Here is a 16731-nt window from a genome sequence, read left to right as displayed (position 1 = left end):
GAGTAACGGGGATTGAGAGCGACGCGTTGGAATGCAACTCCAGCCGAGTCCCTGAGAACAGGAGGAGGAGGAAGAAGAAGAGGAGGAGGTGGAGGGAAGGAGGGGAGGTCGAGAGCAAGTATTTCCACTTTATCCCCGTGCAGTGTTTCCCCAGTTCTTTTTCTGATTTGCTTCTTCTTGACCTTTATTGCCATTTCTGTTTTCACTTTTCTCTTGTCTAGCTGTATCTTGTCTGTAGACGTCCTACTTGTCTTCCCTTTTGCTTTCCACTTAATTTCAGAAAAGCAGGTGCCAAGGACTCCTGTTTTGCTGATCTGTCTCTCCTTGTCTCCTCATTAATGTCTCGCTTCCCTCATCTTTTGCTTGAATTGTCCTTTGTACTTTCTTTCCTTCTTTTTTAATATCTTCCCTCATGTCTGACTTTGAGGCTCCTGTTTATCAGGCGTCAGTCAGGCTGTACACTCATCCGTCTGTTTGTCTGGCTGTTCTCAGTGTAAATGGCAGTGAAAGAGACAGAGGGAGAGAGAGGGCAAACACATGGAGATGCAGATGGAAGCACACATATTCACACATTCCCTTGCTCCAGTACACACGCACGCACGCACACACACACACACTCTTTCTCTCTCTCTCTCTCTCGCTACTTTATCAGCAGAATGAAAGTGCTTTCTGGCGGTATTTGAATGAGACAGAAAAGAGCCCTATTCAGCCCCTCTGCCTGGCTTTTATTAACACTGCGCGTCACTGAGGCGACATAAGCCTCCCCTCCCTCACACCCTCTGTGTTGCAGACAGACATACACACACACACACATACACACACACTCGCACACACACACATAAGCAGAGGGAGGTCTCCTGTTCAGGTATGATGATGCCTCCTCCTCGGCACCCCCAACCCCATCCATCTATTTTTTTTTTGGCTCCTCCTCACTTGTGTGCTTTTTGTTACCTCACCCCCTCCTCCTACTACTGTCCCTTTTCACCACACCTCCCTCCCCTCTCTCACTTTCTCTCTCCCCCTGCTCTTTCTCGCTTTCTCCCTCTCTCTCTCTCTGTCTGTCTGTTTGCCTCTGCCGCTGAATGAAAATACGCACAGATGCGTAAAGGGGCGGTCAAACTCCACATATCCACCGGTGGCAGCGGCAGCATCACTGACCCTATCTCTGTGGACAAGAGGACTGGAGCAGGAAACAAACTACTCTTTTGGACAATTCTTCAGGCCCTCGAAGAGAAGCCCAGGCGCGACCCCGGAGCCCACCTGTTTGAAGCCGGACCTTGTTTGCTCGGATCAGAGCTCAGAAGCCACAGCAGCCGGGAGAGGACGCAGGGAACGCGGGTACAGAGTCAGAAGAAGGACCTGCAAGGTCCCGGCTCGGATGCATGGATGCTCGCTTCTTCATCTTCTTCTCTGCCCCCCCACCTGCCACCCCCTCCTCCTCCCTCAAGCTGCTGTTGCTCGTCTGTGGCGATCCAGAAATAGCAGCAGCTTGTCTGGAGGTTGTATGAGAAAGCGTCTGAGATGGGGGTTTATTTGCGGTAGTTATGTTTTCAGCCACGAAATGCCCGTTTTGTGATTTTTGTGTGTGTATGTGTGTGTGTGTCTGTCTGTCTCTCTCTTGTCGGCTCTATTTTGAGTTTCCAGCTTTGATACCACTTAGTGTGCTGGAGTCGTACTAATTAGCGGCCTGATTGACAGCTCGGTAATTGGATTTATTTCATATCCGCTCCTTGAAGTTGCGAAGCCTCTTAAGGCGCGAGAGGAATGGATTCTCGGGCTTTATTTCTTTAGAAATCAATAACATACCTACTTCAGACTTGTAGGGATTTTTTTTCTTTTTTGTTTTTTTTAAGGGGGAGAAGGAGGGTTTCTAATTTTAATACAGTTTCTTGCCAAATTCTCAATCCTTTTTCTAAATCCTTCCTGGGGCTTATGAGGATATTTCAGACAGGAGATATTTCATACTCCACTTAGAACACTAAACATAAACTCCACTGCAGAAATATGCCTGTTACTGAGTCAGATCTCAGTCTTATCTGTGTTAGCAGTCGTTTGGTTATGGGGATAATCCAGAAAATGGCAATATGTGGTAAAAAAGGGGGGATTCCAAACTGCTGTCAAGTAATACATTTCTTTAATAAGTAAAAATAAATGTACACACTAAACTACTTTAAAACCAAGTGGACAACAGGTGCCACCACTGCTCACTGGTGGAAAATCCACCCCCCTCCTTTCAAAAGAAATCGGTCAAAACCTGAATGTCTTTTATCGTGTGATCACATCACATTTTATAACTTACTGAAGAAAATCCATGTGACAGAGGCAGCACAGATTAGAGTATGTGAAGAGAGATCATATGGATGTATGAATGTATGTTCCAAGTATTTAAGACTCAAAATGAAAGTCAGAAAAGGACCAAAATCTACCGGATTAGTAGATGATGTTGATTTTTATGTTGGAAAAACTTGTATATGTTAACAAGAAGGCAGCTGTACCAAATTTAATCAAAATAGATTTCAAATGAGTGTGCATGGTGAGCATTTTCAAACATTTTGTACATGTGTTGCAAATTTGCATTAATTGCCTCTGGGAAAGCTGTAAGGGGGCAAAAGTGATGTACTTGTGGTACACAGCAAAGACCTGTGTGCTTACCCAGTATCCAAAAAAGGGCTTTCTGTAGCAGTGCCTTCGAACATGATTTTTAGCAGGTTCTTATATTTTTAGGAAAATCTTGTGCAGACAGTTTGCGCTGATTATCATTAATACAGCTGGAGATCCAGCTGCCGTGGAGACAACACAGTGGGTGGAAAATAGCCCACATCCTTGCTGTGTGGATGTCAAACCTGTTGCCACACCTTACCATGACTCGTCTTTCATGAGACTTCATGTACTCCCCATCTGACTTCCATACTGTTTTCTGATTAGTCTCAGTGTGATGCTGGATCTCCAATATACCTAGAGTGGAGTGCAGAGTCATCTCCGATAAGCTTGTTTTTCTATCTTCTATCTGTGTCCTTCACCTGCCCTTATCCTTTATCAAGTTTTTCTAGCCTAAGGGGGTTTCAGTTGAATCTCTTTCCATCTATCATCTGACTCCATGTGTGTTTGTGAGTATGTGCGTGTCCTTGCTCAGTCTTCTCAATGCCCAGTGCATTGTATGGCTTTTTATTCCTATCTGACTGTACTTATGGTTCATATAGGGATGGAAGCCATGCACTGCGCTGGGAGCAAAGCGCACAGGACCATGGACTCTTGCCATGTCACCTCACCCATACACATGCTAACAACTATATGTGTAAGCACACTCTTGTCTAGCCTACATACTCACATATGCATGTACACATCCACAAGACCGTAAAGGTAAAGCCTGTCACACACTCTCGCAGAAGCTCTCCACACATAAACATGCATTCATTTATGTGTATGCATGCAATACTTATGGATATGTATGGTGCATGCATACGTATGGAAAGGGCCCCCTGGTCCCATCAGGCCCCTACTGCAGTGAGTCAGTCTGAAGCTGTCTGACTGTATCAGCTGACAGATGGCTCTCTGAAGTGAAGCACACACATCTGCCACAGAACCTCAATATGATCGATACAGAGCTGAATGAAAATTAAATTGAACTGAAATGAACCGAATTGATTCAGAACCAAGAGGCAGAACTTGTTTCAGGGGAGTCACGCCAACCCGTCGCACAAATAACAAGATAAAGAATTTGCTCGGGCATTGCCGTTTACCCACTTAAGTCTTTTTCAGGGTTCCACTGGGATAAAAACCCAGCATTGCGCTGGGTGGCTGATGCACAAATGACAAAAAAAACCCAAGCAAAACAAAAAACAAAAAAACCCATTCACGTCTGCTTGTGTAGAGTTTCCGAAAATAACTGTCAGGAAACCCCTGCTAATGTGAAGCCCAAGGTCTTTAAAAGAAACAACAGTCTATTCACAATACCTACAATAGCACAGGATGAGGTGGGAAATAACATTTGGGGATGTACTAAATTGTATCAACCACTAAAACAAACCAAAAAAAAAAAAAAAACCTTGAAATTCTATCACAGCGTGTACTTGGAACGATCTACTGCCAATTCAGTCTTCTAGCAACACACAAGAGCAACACAGAGAGTCCTCAGTCTGCCGTATTTGCTTCTGATGACATGAAATCAGCTTTTCTGCTTCTTATTTCCGTACCTGTTTGGAAAGGATTTTTTTTTTTTTTTTTTATCTCCATAAACAAGGTGATTTTGACAGACAGCTGGCCAGGGCTGTTAATGGTCTCATGTCCACGGTGACCATGCAGAATCTGTTCAGAATTACATTAAAGTAAAATCCAATCGTGACTGACTTTCTTCTCTTTTATTTCTGGTTGTTGCTTCAACTCAATACATCCTTCGGGACACATGGGGTCTGTGGTGAACAGAAAGAAAAAAAATCAATTTGTTAAGAGAAAGGCATTTAAAGAGTTCTCATGAATCATATTTGGCCACTTTTGTTGAGCTCTGCTGTCTGTTGAGGGCTTCACAGCTAGTTTTTATATATATGTATACGGTTTGCATTACACAATGAATAACAGTTCCAAAAAATACCACAGTGTTTTTCACCTTTTCAGCCTCTTATTCTCATATACAACACAGCCACTGACCTCCACTGATTACACTATATTTAAAAATCCCACCCTGAAATTTGCCCAGTTAGTCTGTTTCATCGCATTGAACATGAGGCCGTTCAAACATATCATGGAAAACATGCTTGGTTACAACTCAATGATATCAATCAATTATAATATCTAGAGGTTCTTCTAATATTGTGGCTCTATTGTAGATTTTTACAGTTGAACTCATTGAGGATGCTTCTGGCTAAATGCTTCATCATATAATATAAATTTGATAATTGACTAATTTTGCCAGATTGTTGCGTTCGGCATGAGTCTGTCTTTTATAAAGCCTCTTGTAGCTCTTAAAAACGTGTGAATATGAAACTTATTAAGTATCAGGATGTGTGAGCCTCCTTAAGGGTTTCACCAGTTAAAAATCATAAGGAAAGCACAACACCGCCTCTCAGTGTCGGAGAGTGGTATTACATCTCCCTGAAACACCACAATATATGCAGAAGCCCATAAAGGCAGCAGCACGGATATAATCAAATATTGGTGTCGGCCTATTTAAAAATACCCTGCTGTTAGCTTGTGGGTTAGGGAGTTGAATTTGGTCTGCTTAGGTGCAAAGAAGACTAAGGAGACAGGAGAGCGGATATGACGTCAAGGCCCGACCTCCAAAACAACCGGGTACAGTTTCTGGTGTTATGAAAACTCCTGAATGGAAGTGTTGGGTAACTGCTGTTTCCTTTCCCTTATATAATACCATGTGGCGCGCTGAGGGACGACGGCTCGTCTAGTTCTGCCAGCGACATATTTAAAGAAATAATTTTTGGACTGCCGGCAAACAGCATGGCGAAGCGGAAAGAGTGCGCGAACACCGGGACCGACACAAAGAAACTGAAGCAGGTGCTGAAAGCGAAGAGCAGCGAGGCAAAACCGAGAGCAAGGAAGAAAGATGCTGGTATGAAAAGTCGGGATTGCTGAAAATCTGTCTGGCTGTTAAATAATAAACGGAACCTCTTGTCTTCATTGTAACAGCGCTGAATTTTGCACACAGGAGTATCCCAATAGCTAGCACAGACAGACTCAGCTCAGGGAGCTCGAGGTCATGAATAAACTTACATGTGTTCATATGAGGAAGAATTTGACACAGATGACTAACATCAGCCTCAGCTGCAGTAAACCAACATACTGCTTCATAGCATTATAAAACTGTTCACATGTGAAACATCCTCTGCCATCCATTCCCTTTGCACTGAAAAGCAGCTTTTTTGTGAAATTATAGCGTCATATGACATAAATATAAGCATATTTCAACACAGTCAGTTCATTGGAAAGAATGAACCGTGTGAGCTATTAGAGCTGCCGCCCTAAAGGCACTGTATGAGCATCCAGTGTGCAGGTGCACTGATGAGTGATGTGCATGGTTGCTGAAGTGGATCTGCTGGCCCAGATGCACATCTGTGCTCCACTTACCAGAACACAAACCATGTTTTGTGTATTGATAGTGTTCCTGTGTGTGTGTGTGTGTGTGTGTGTGTGTGTGTGTGTGTGTGTGTGTGTGTGTGTGTGTGTTTCTTCACTTCTCAAGCCTCTTGCCTCTGTCTGCAATTTGGTCTTTATTCCAGCATTTTCCGTTCTGTTATTCTTCCAGTTTTAAATGCAGTTTTCACAGTGCTGTACTTAACAGAAGAATCATCACCTCAGATATGATCTCTGAAGTGTATTTGAACGGGAGTATTATTGATTCTGTGCTGTATTTACAAGGGATATACTAATTGTGAGATTCTTGGTCAATTCCAATACAAACATCTGGCTTCTATTCGCCCTTCCCTTCATGTTTTGTGATAAATGATTCATAAACAGTGGCTTTAACTCAGATAAACAATCCTGTTTCTCCTCCTACGGTGAGATCAACCATCATGTGGCTTTTAAGGTTGCAGAAAATTATAACTGCTCCTGAAAATTGACACATTTTGGTCGATTTCCTGTAGCAAAAAAACACATTTCCTTTCAAATAATTGGCTCACAACATGCCACATTAATAAAACAAAGATAGTCAGTGGTTGTCTTGTTTGTTTTGGGTGATTATACTTTAGTTTTGTATCAATGTGTCTTCCTTTATTATCAGTCAAGCACAGCGGCTTAAAAACATCTTTCCATCTGTTTATCCAGGTGAGGATATCGCAGAGAAAGAGGAAAAGCTTGAGAGGAAGGTCATTCCTAAGCCACGTTTGCCCTCAAAGCGAGCAGCAGGGAATACGCTGTCCTCCAAATCCAACACCAGCACCACTGTCAAAGCCAGCAAATATTTCCAGTCTCCTGTTAAGGAGGAGAATGATAGTGAAGATGACTTTGATATGGTGACCTCACCACCACCTCTGGTTAGAGTGAACACCAAGAAACCAGAGAAAGAAGAAGAGGAGGAGAGTGAGGAAGATGAGGACGATTGGGAGGAAGTGGAAGGTAAGTGCGAGATCATTAACAGTTGTGATTTCCAATTCCAAGTGTTTTTGTTTTAATTCCTATGCAGAGCAGGGAGCGATGGAAAACACAGGAAATGAATAGTGTGTGTGTCTCGATCAGAGCTCGCTGAGCCGCTGGGTCCAGTTGATCCACTAGAACCCGTCCTGCCCTCTCAGCCTGTAGAGATTGAGATCGAAACCCCAGAAGTCAGAAAGAAGTAAGTAAATATAGAAAGTGTCAGGATGTCCACTTGCTGCATATTAAATTCAAAACTGTTGTTGTGCAAAATAAAACGAGTTGCATAAATTATTTTTTGAGATTAAAATGCCTTGCTGTCTGTGTAACATGAACTGCACACAGGAACAGATTCCAAAATAAATCAAAACAAACAAACCTCATTATTGAAACACAGGAATCTCTAACATAACTTAAATAAAGACTTTAATTTAGTTTCACATTATATTTAGGAAAGCTCTTTCAGACCCTGGAGTTTAATTCAAATGTACACTTGTATGAATTTTGGGTGTTGGGGGGAAGGACCCTGTAATCATGTGTAAAATGATGATTTTGTGCAAACTGCATTATCTACATTTGCATGAATGTGCAGTCTTTGTTTTAACCCAATAATCATTATTTCTGATTGGCCAGGAGAAAAAAGCAGGCAGAACTTGAGACGTATCTGAGGCGAATGGTGAACCGATATAAGAAGGACCTGCTGATAGACACCCACAAGGTGAAAACACACACTTTAGTTTTACCTTTTCTTACAAAGTGCTTCTCTAGCTCACCCCTGACTAACGATCCAGGGACTTTCCTTTGATTGGTCTCCTAGGTCCACCTCATGTGCCTGATAGCCAGTGGGATGTTCCGCAACAGGCTGTGCAGTGAACCAGACCTGCTGGCTGTCACCTTGTCCCTGCTGCCTGCCCACTTTACCATGGTAGCTAAGGAGCGCATCGACCAAAGCTACCTCTCTGGGCTGCTTAAATGGTGTGTGCTTGTAAAATGTGATCTGCATAGTGATGCCTGAAACTACTGTGAAATTTGTACATCAGAGACAGTAGATGTAGTACTGAACTTTATACCTACTGTTCAGAAGCCACCAGTCATCGGTAAGCTGGTGTTATCAGCACCATATCTTATGATTCCATTTCCATCTGTCCAACTTACTTCTTTTCCAGGTTTAGAGCGACATTTACCCTCAATCCCAGCCTTCCCTGTGAAGAGCGTCCGGACCCCCGGGCTCTTCTGGAGAAGCGACTGGCAAGCGTCTCAGCCAGAAACCACCAGGAGATGACTCATGTTAGTAGTTTGGCGTGAGATTGGTCCATTTTCTGCAAACCAGTCCCCTGGTTGCACGTACAAATGAAGAATAAATAATTTTGCTCCTGTGTTTCCTGCAGCTGTTTTTGTTGGTCCTGAGGTCTCTGCAGCTCTTCTGCCGATTGGTTCTGTCTTTACAGCCAGTTCCTCTCAAACCCCCATCAGCCAAGGTACTAACAGTTTATTTGTCCCTTTAGATGATACTGCAGTATAATTACAACAGTCACAGTTGGATAACTGCTGCAGTTTAATGTATAGAAAATCATTTTTTTTAAGCTTTCTACTTAAATGTTCCGCAACTGGACAAAAAGACGTCCAGTCGCCTTTTTTCAAGCTCCAGAGACCTTTCTACTTAAAGGAACATTGGTGGTTTATCCATGGAAGGCCTGATCTTCATTAATCAGGTTAACCTGTAAAAGTTGAATGAAGTGGAATATAAATTAAATTGCAGAAGCTACAGCCTAAGCTCTTGTGTCACACTTGCCAAGCACTTAATTGAAAGGATAAAGACACCAGTTATGTCACATTGATAAATGTATACGTCTTTATACAGTATTTCTGCTCACTGCTCAGTATTGCAGCTATGCAGTATTAGCTGCTATTTAATTTTAAGGTTGTTCTGTTCTTACAAACAGAAAATCTCTCATTTCTGCAGGCTAAAGGGGCTGGAACATCTTCTGGTGCCCCAGAAAAGAGCAACACAAGCAAAGAATCATCCAAGACCAACTCCCCTGAGCCAAAGATTTCTCCTGGCACCAAGAGACCAGCAGGAGGGAGAAAGATCAAAGGAGACGTAGGAGGAAAGAAAGCAAAGAAGAAAGAAAAGAAGGATGAGGAGGAAGAGAAGAGGGCTGTAGTATCAGGAGGGCAGAGACCAAAGAACTCGAAACGCCGCAGCGTCGCCTCAAAGGTCAGCTACAAGGAGGAGAGCAACAGCGAAGGGGAGGAGGAGGAAGGGCTTAGTGATGAGGATGAATTTCAAGCTTCCAGTGAGAATGACAGTGAGGATTCGGAGAGTGGGGTTAAATCTACAAAGGGGAAGAAGGGGAAAGGAAAAGCCAAGGGCACAAACAACAAAAATACAGCAGCTCCAAAGAGAAGAAGCAGTGGAGGTAAAAAACGGGTAAAAGACGAGGAGGATGGAGAGTGGGAGGAAGGGAAGGAAGAGGAGGAAGAAGAAGGAACAACAAGCAAGGGAACAAAGAGGAGGAGTGGGCCAAAGAAAGAAGGACCTGGAGCAGACGAGTGGTTGGAAGTGTTTCTGGAGAAAACTTCTTCCTGGGTTTGCGTAGATGTGGATCACGGTGTTGGGATGCCTCATCTCTGCTCCCAGAATGCAACCTCACCGGTGACGTACGTGGTGTCCGTGGACGGAGATGGGTTTGTGAAAGACTTGGGAAAGAAGTACGACCACACCTGGATGACATCATCCAGGAAGAGGCGGGTGGATGATGACTGGTGGGAGGAAACACTTCAGCCATTTTTGGGACCGGAGGATGAGAGGGATATTAAGGAGGACAAGGAGGTGAGTCAAAGTGACAGGTGTTTTTCTGTTTACCAAAATCAGTGGGCATATTGTGTGTACTGTATGCATCATACGTATTAGCAGGAAAGGCTGAAGAAATCTCTCCTCGGCTATATTTTAAACATTGAATTCTTTCCTCCAAGTTAAGAAATGACTGCATATTTCATCAGAGATAATTACAGAGAGGTCTTCCATCAGTTGTTCACATCAATACCAGTGGAAGAGTGGAAAGAAAAGAAACAATGATCGGACTAACTTAAAGTGAAACTTTCTTTATTTTCCCTTTTTTGCACACCCAGCTCCAGAATAAACTTCTGAACAAACCAATGCCAGTCTCTGTAGCAGAGTATAAGAACCACCCGCTGTACGCTTTAAAGAGACACCTGCTGAAGTATGAAGCCGTCTATCCTCCGACAGCCACTGTGCTGGGGTACTGCAGAGGGGAGCCGGTATATTCTCGGTAAGTAGTTAAACTTTCATCATGGATGAATTTTAGTTGAAGATGCGCTGCATGGAATGGTTTTATACTGTGTGGTCTGTGTTAACCTAGTTGGTCTGTATTGGAAATCCTGATATCTTCTCCTAAAACCTGACAAAACAGAGGTTATTACACTTGGCCCCCAAAATTCTATGTGATGCTGTTGAGTCACCCTCAACAGCATCAATATAACTTCAGGTTCTACTCTAAGAAGCCTTGGAGTTTTATTTGACCGTGGTTTATCATTTAAAGCTCATATAAGTCAAACATGTAAAACAGCCTTCTTTCACTTACACAATGTGGCCAGAATTAGAAATATGTTACGTAAAAGTGATGCTGAAAAACCTATTCACGTATTTGTGACATCTATTGTAACGCTCTGTTGGTAGGCTTCCCCAAGAGCTCTTTGAAATGTCTGCAGCTCGTTCAAAATGCAGCAGCTCGAATACTGACGAGAGCGCATTACCCTTTTATTATCGTCCCTTCCCTGAATTCAGTTTAAAATCCTCCTCCTGACCTATCATCATGATGCCGTGTCATCCAAATAGAGAACTTTGCTCACAAAATGCAGGCTTACTGGTGGTTTCTAGAGTTTCTAAAAGTACAGCTGGAGGTAGAGCCTTTAGTTACCAAGCTCCTACTTTATGGAATCAACTCCCAGTTGATGTTAAAGAGGCAGCGACAGTCTTTACTTTTAAGATCAGACTGCTTTTTGATAAAGCCTGACAGTTACTATCAAGAATGACTTTACAGATACCTCAGATTTTGTTTGCTTGCTTGTGTTATTCATTGATTTTATTTGATAGCCTGCTGAGGCAGCTGCTGTGATTTGGGAATTTATAAATAAATTTAAATTGAATTGAAATATATGCAGGACTGTGAAGGGAAAAAGTTGCAAACGTTTTGATTTCCAGTGAAGTCAGCTGCAGGATGTTCCTCCTTCAGTTGTTCTCATGGATTGTTGCAGCCAGCCTGTCTATTTGAGAAATTTCAGATGGCCACTAGGTGTTTACTCGGTGTTTTCACAGGAATGATTCAGTAGCTTGTGGAACCTCTTTAAGCAGCAATAACTTTACTTTATGACTTTATCAGTTTCTCAGATCGTTGCGGAGGAATTTAGGTCGGCTCTTCTTTATAGTGTTGCTACAGTTCATTAACCTTTATGCACAGCTCTTGTAAGGCCCCGCCACAGTATTTCAATCAGGTTGGCATGTGGACTTTAACATTGCAACACCTTGAGTCTTTAATCTTTCACCCATTCTGTTGTAGATTTGTTGCTGTGCTTGAAATCACTGTCCTGTTGCATGATCCAGGTTGGCCCAAGCTTTAGCTGTTGGACAGATGGCCTCATATTTGACTCTGGAATACTTTGGTATACAGAGGAGTTCATGGAGTTCAAAACAAGCCCATATCATCACCCCTCAACTACTGTGCTTGACAGCTTGTGTGAGGTGTTTGTGTTGAAGTGCTGTGTTTATATTCTGCCATCTGAAATCGAGTAAGAAATATGAATCAACATCAATAACCCTGTGAAAAAAAAAAAAAAATGTTCATTATGTTTTGCAGTTGAGCTCCAGAACCTGTCAGGAGAATTTGGTCAAACATTGTGAAGTTGCCCTTTCTCGTGTGTGGAACTTCAGCCACTGATGTTCTCACTGCTTGAAATTGTCGCAGGGTGTTAATGTTGGCCTGCAGTGCTGAAGTCAACATGGTTGTGAGCATCAATGCCCGCCTGCCATCTAGTGGCGCTGTTTTGCGCTTTAAGCCTCGGTTTTAATAGCTTTGCTCTGCTAGCTTAGAAACACCTTTGTAGCTTAATCTTAGACACTGTTCACACTAACAGTTAAATACATTTTAAATCAGTTATAAGTGAGACTCCTGTTGTGGAGTCTGCAATGGTCTCAACCAATGAGCAAGAAAAATTGGAATCTCAGTGTGGGAGGGGGGAAAACTTTCATTATTCATTCATTTAAATCTTTACCTGTTTCTAGGGACTGTGTGCACACCCTCCACTCCAGAGACACGTGGTTGAAAGAAGCAAGGACTGTCCGGTTAGGAGAGGAGCCATACAAGGCAAGATTTGTTTTTTTAGGTTTGAAATATTTGTGTGGTTCGTTTCTCTGTTATATCTGGTTGTCTGTAATTCAGTCTGTGTATATGTATAAACTGTTACTTCTACACAGAGGTTTTTTTGTCAGCGTCTTCAAGAATGATGTCATTTTGAGTTGATGTGAGGTATAAAATTCTGCAAACCTTTATTTCCTGTTACGGCGCTGATGTTTTGCTGAGTGCAGATCCATTGAATTCTTCATGCAGCAGTGATGCTTTTAAATCCTAGTTTGTCTTAATTGGATCAGTGAGCCAACGGTGTCAGGCAGCAGTAACCATAACAGCAAGGCTGCATTTTCAGCCAGAGTGTGCTGAATAGACACAAAGATAATGTGGAAGTATAAGCATGATTTTGCAAGAAGAAATAAAAGTACAAATCCCAGAGAGCTTGGTGATTTTTATGAACTTGTGATATAAATGTGTCTTTTCCTTCCAGATGGTGAAGGGCTTCTCTAACCGTTCCCGTAAGGCCCGGATGATGTCTGAGTCGAAGGATGAGAATGACCTGGCTCTGTTTGGAGAATGGCAGACTGAAGAGTACCAGCCGCCTATAGCTGTGGATGGGAAGGTCTGTGCCTGTGTGAGAGTCACATACAGAAGATAAAATGGAACTGAGTTTGATAACCTAAGAAACTACAAAGTCACTACAGTGAATTACAATGACTGTCATTGATCAGTTCAGTGCCATTATCATATATATTTCCTCCAGGTTCCCCGTAACGACTATGGTAACGTCTACCTGTTTAAGCCCTGTATGCTGCCGGTGGGCTGTGTTCATATCAGGTTGCCCAACCTGCACCGCGTGGCCAGGAAACTGAACCTTGACGCTGCGCCTGCAGTCACAGGTTTTGACTTCCATGGAGGATACTCGCACGCTGTGTAAGATGACTCTGGGGAGCCTTCACTGGGATGTAAACACAATTAAGCAGATGAATACGATCATATGGGAGAATCTCAGATTTAACAACTGCACTCAGAGTCAGTGACTTTCAAAGTTTCTACCCACACAAACACAGACACTATGACAGACATGTAGGCGCCTGCATTTGATGTATGTTATTATCCATGCATTTATCGATTCCTAGAAAGACTCATTTAATCGTGATATATTCCCAAAAGGTTTGGGTGAATGTTTTTTTTTTTTTTTCCTGCATAGACTCACTTTTATGAGAATACCAAAAGTGTCTTCAAATTTCAATCATGGCTGTGTTTGTGTGTCTGTGTTATTGTTTTGTTTTTTTTTTTTTTGTTTTTTTTTTTCATTTATTTATTTGAAGCTTAATTAGTTGCTTTCCAAGTTTATCCATATTGTTTTCAGTGGGCTTGTTTTCACCTCATTAGTTAGCTTTGGGTAAAATTACCCCTCTGTAAGCATTTGCATTTAATCATTTCAGTATTTAAAATAAACGCACCAAAGTCTGCATGTTTTTACTACTAAAGAAAGAAATGGAATAAATGCATGTTAAAGGTACGGAAATATTTGCTTACCTGTGTGTTTTTGGGGGTTTTTTTCAGCACTGATGGCTACATTGTGTGTGAGGAGCACGAGGAGATCCTCAGAGCTGCGTGGGTGGAAGAACAAGAGCTTCAGAAGCAGAAGGAGAAAGAGGTGTGTGTGTGTGTGTGTGTCAAGCCATTGTATTATCATATATATTTGAAACCTGTAGTTGAAACCTGTACGCGACTGGCTTTAGCCTCAAATCAGTTTTTCTTTTCTTGCAATTTCTAGAAAAAAGAAAAGCGGGCCATCTCCAACTGGACTCTCCTGGTGAAGGGACTCCTGATCAGAGAGAGGCTTAAACAGCGTTACAACAAGAAGAACCAGGGATTGGGAAGCCTCGCTGATGGAGGGGACACCGGCGGGTTTTCCTCAGATGAGGAGGCTGTCGAGGGTGGAAGTCCTGGAGCTAAGACAGCATCTGAGACTCTTGCAATGTCCTGGCCCCAGAACAGACAAGCAGAAGAGGACAGTGGAAGTGCCAGAGGACTGAAGAGGAAGACAAAACGAGAGAAGAAAGGTCAAGAGCAACATTTATTCCCCTTTGAGAAAGTGTGATGTTGGAGATCAAAACAAAACTGTTTCCAGGTTTTCATAAACTGATTGATTCCATTCTGCTGTCAAAGGAGCACTTCACTGACTGCTCACGGTATTTAGTTTAGAAAATTGTCACATCACTTCAAAGCCGGGTAAATAGTTTGGATCACTGAAATGCCCTGGAACCTTTGGCAGTAATGCAGGAAGGAGCGGAAACACAGGATGAGAGGAGAAGGTGAAACTCTCCGCCTCATCACTGTTCATAGCTGCTTTATGGAAGCTTTTATATGTGAACCTAATGGACATACAAAATGACAGTAGAAAAATAAAAACAAGTTTATGTACAGTGGAGGTTGTTGTGGAGAGAACAAACATAAAATGAATGTGAGACCGCGGAAGTGTCCTTACATCTTCATGTATGTGTTTAACATGAGGCACTGATAGCAGTTACACCTTCTGCAAATATTCAGACTTTGACCAGTACAGTACGGGTTTGAGCCAACAGAGCACGCAAAAGCTGCCACGTAGAGCTCATGCTGACTTGAACTGATGGCAATTAAACACAATATACCTCCTGTGCTAACACTACAAATAATAAAGGATTGTAAAAAATAAGTATTCCCATCACGACTATTACCACAGCATCTGCGCCACCTTCTGCCGCTGTTTTATCACATTCCCTGTAAGCGGTTTTCCCAACCTGCAGGTCTGAACAAATGCAGCTTAGCTTTTCTTACTGGCTCGTTGTAAATGTTTGTTTTTGTTTTTTTACAGAAATTCGTACTGTTGATTTATTTTTGTCAGCTGAAAACTTTTTTTTTTTTTTTAACTTTTTGTAAGCAACCAACCACTGTGCACTTTTAAGTAGATCTTTGTGGTTTTGAATTGTAGCAAATCCTTGTCTGACAAAGTGTATGTGAACCATCTAACAGTTTTTATGAGCGTATAATTTGAAAATCACTAGAACTGTTGTTTCATTCTTAATTTCTCATCAGCAGCTTCACTTCCTCTTTGTCGTCTCTTTGGTCTCTGGCGGTTTGCTTGTATCTGCTGTTCTCTGCATCATTATTTTTGTTCAGTATTTTTCTTACTCTCTTTCACATATTTGTCACCATTTCACAACTTTTGTCTGTATAATATTGAAGTTTGTTTTTGCCACTGTCACTATCTGCCACTATCTTTGTCATCAGTAATTCTCAAACTGCAACTTAATGACTTGAAATTTCAAGTCATTTTCTCAATTTCGAGTTATTTTCTTAGAAGTTTGAGTTAATAAGTTGAAATTTTGAGATTAAAATAAAATTTTTGTCACTGTTGAGGAAAAATAGTTTCCATAGTAAATATCTTTAAACCGTTTAAAAAGTTGCTAACCGTTCTTGTATGAAAAGTATTTTTGTAAGAAATGTTTAAATGTATGTAACATTTTTTTAAAATGCTTTTCTTATAGATTTTGCTGTCTGTATTTATTAATCCGAGATTTTTAAAGACAGTTTTGTTTTGGTTTCATAAAGACAGCTTGAAATGGTAAACACAGGTGTTTACTGATGACATATTAATGACACTGATGAAGCTTCAGTTGTATTTAGGCACTGAGCCTTAGTCAGTGTGAAATATCTGTGTTTACCTACAAAATGACTGCCAGGAAAAGAGCTTATGAAGTTTGTTTTTGTTGTTTTAAACCAGTTTTATATTACTGTAAAGACTATTTTACAAAGAAGCTATTGCACCCATTGCATGGCCTCAAACAAGAGAAAACTTCTTTTTCCAGGGGGCTCCTTCATTGTTTGACACGTGATTCAATTCAATTTTTGCCAGTTGAATTTGCTTTAACACTGGCAGGTGTGTGTCCGTTAGACAGTTCATAATTTTTTATCTTCCAGGCTTTCCAGATGTTTACATCAAGGTTATTACAGTTAAATTAGACTGGACTTGCCAAACAAACTAAACATTGTACAGGGTGAAACGTCCCCAGTTTTAATCTTTGACACTTTGGTAAAATTTGTTATCACAACCAGCCTGATGAGGATTTGCTGCATTTATTTATTGAGACTTGGGAGTGTTGTATTAGTGTTATAACATCTACTTTGAACTCCATTGTCCCTGACAAACACCCTCCGTAACACTGAGAATAATAAAAACTAAACTAAAATGAAACATTTTCAAACAATAAAAGCTAAACTGAAACTAAGCTGAATC

The 16731-nt window shown here is 41.6% G+C and overlaps 1 protein-coding gene across 2 annotated transcripts; it reads left to right on the top strand.

Moving 5' to 3' along the window:
• Positions 1 to 5448: 5448 nt before the first annotated feature.
• xpc (xeroderma pigmentosum, complementation group C) lies at positions 5449 to 16731 on the top strand. Of its 2 annotated transcripts, XM_030732932.1 has the most exons (14): positions 5449 to 5560; positions 6775 to 7065; positions 7186 to 7282; positions 7714 to 7798; positions 7898 to 8055; positions 8247 to 8367; positions 8469 to 8558; positions 9044 to 9913; positions 10213 to 10373; positions 12383 to 12464; positions 12937 to 13068; positions 13210 to 13379; positions 14016 to 14109; positions 14230 to 16731. In XM_030732932.1, exons 1-14 carry the CDS (start codon positions 5449 to 5451, stop codon positions 14554 to 14556), a joined length of 2790 nt encoding a protein of 929 aa, XP_030588792.1. In that variant the 3' UTR covers positions 14557 to 16731. The 2 variants fall into 2 exon arrangements, with proteins under 2 accessions (XP_030588792.1, XP_030588793.1); XM_030732933.1 differs by lacking the exon at positions 5449 to 5560 and having other exon boundaries at positions 7051 to 7065; positions 7186 to 7286; positions 7717 to 7798; positions 14230 to 14556.

The sequence above is a fragment of the Archocentrus centrarchus genome, chromosome 7 (genome assembly GCF_007364275.1).
Source record: "Archocentrus centrarchus isolate MPI-CPG fArcCen1 chromosome 7, fArcCen1, whole genome shotgun sequence".
NCBI lineage: Eukaryota > Metazoa > Chordata > Actinopteri > Cichliformes > Cichlidae > Archocentrus > Archocentrus centrarchus.
This window is presented reverse-complemented; position numbering and strand designations above follow the sequence as displayed.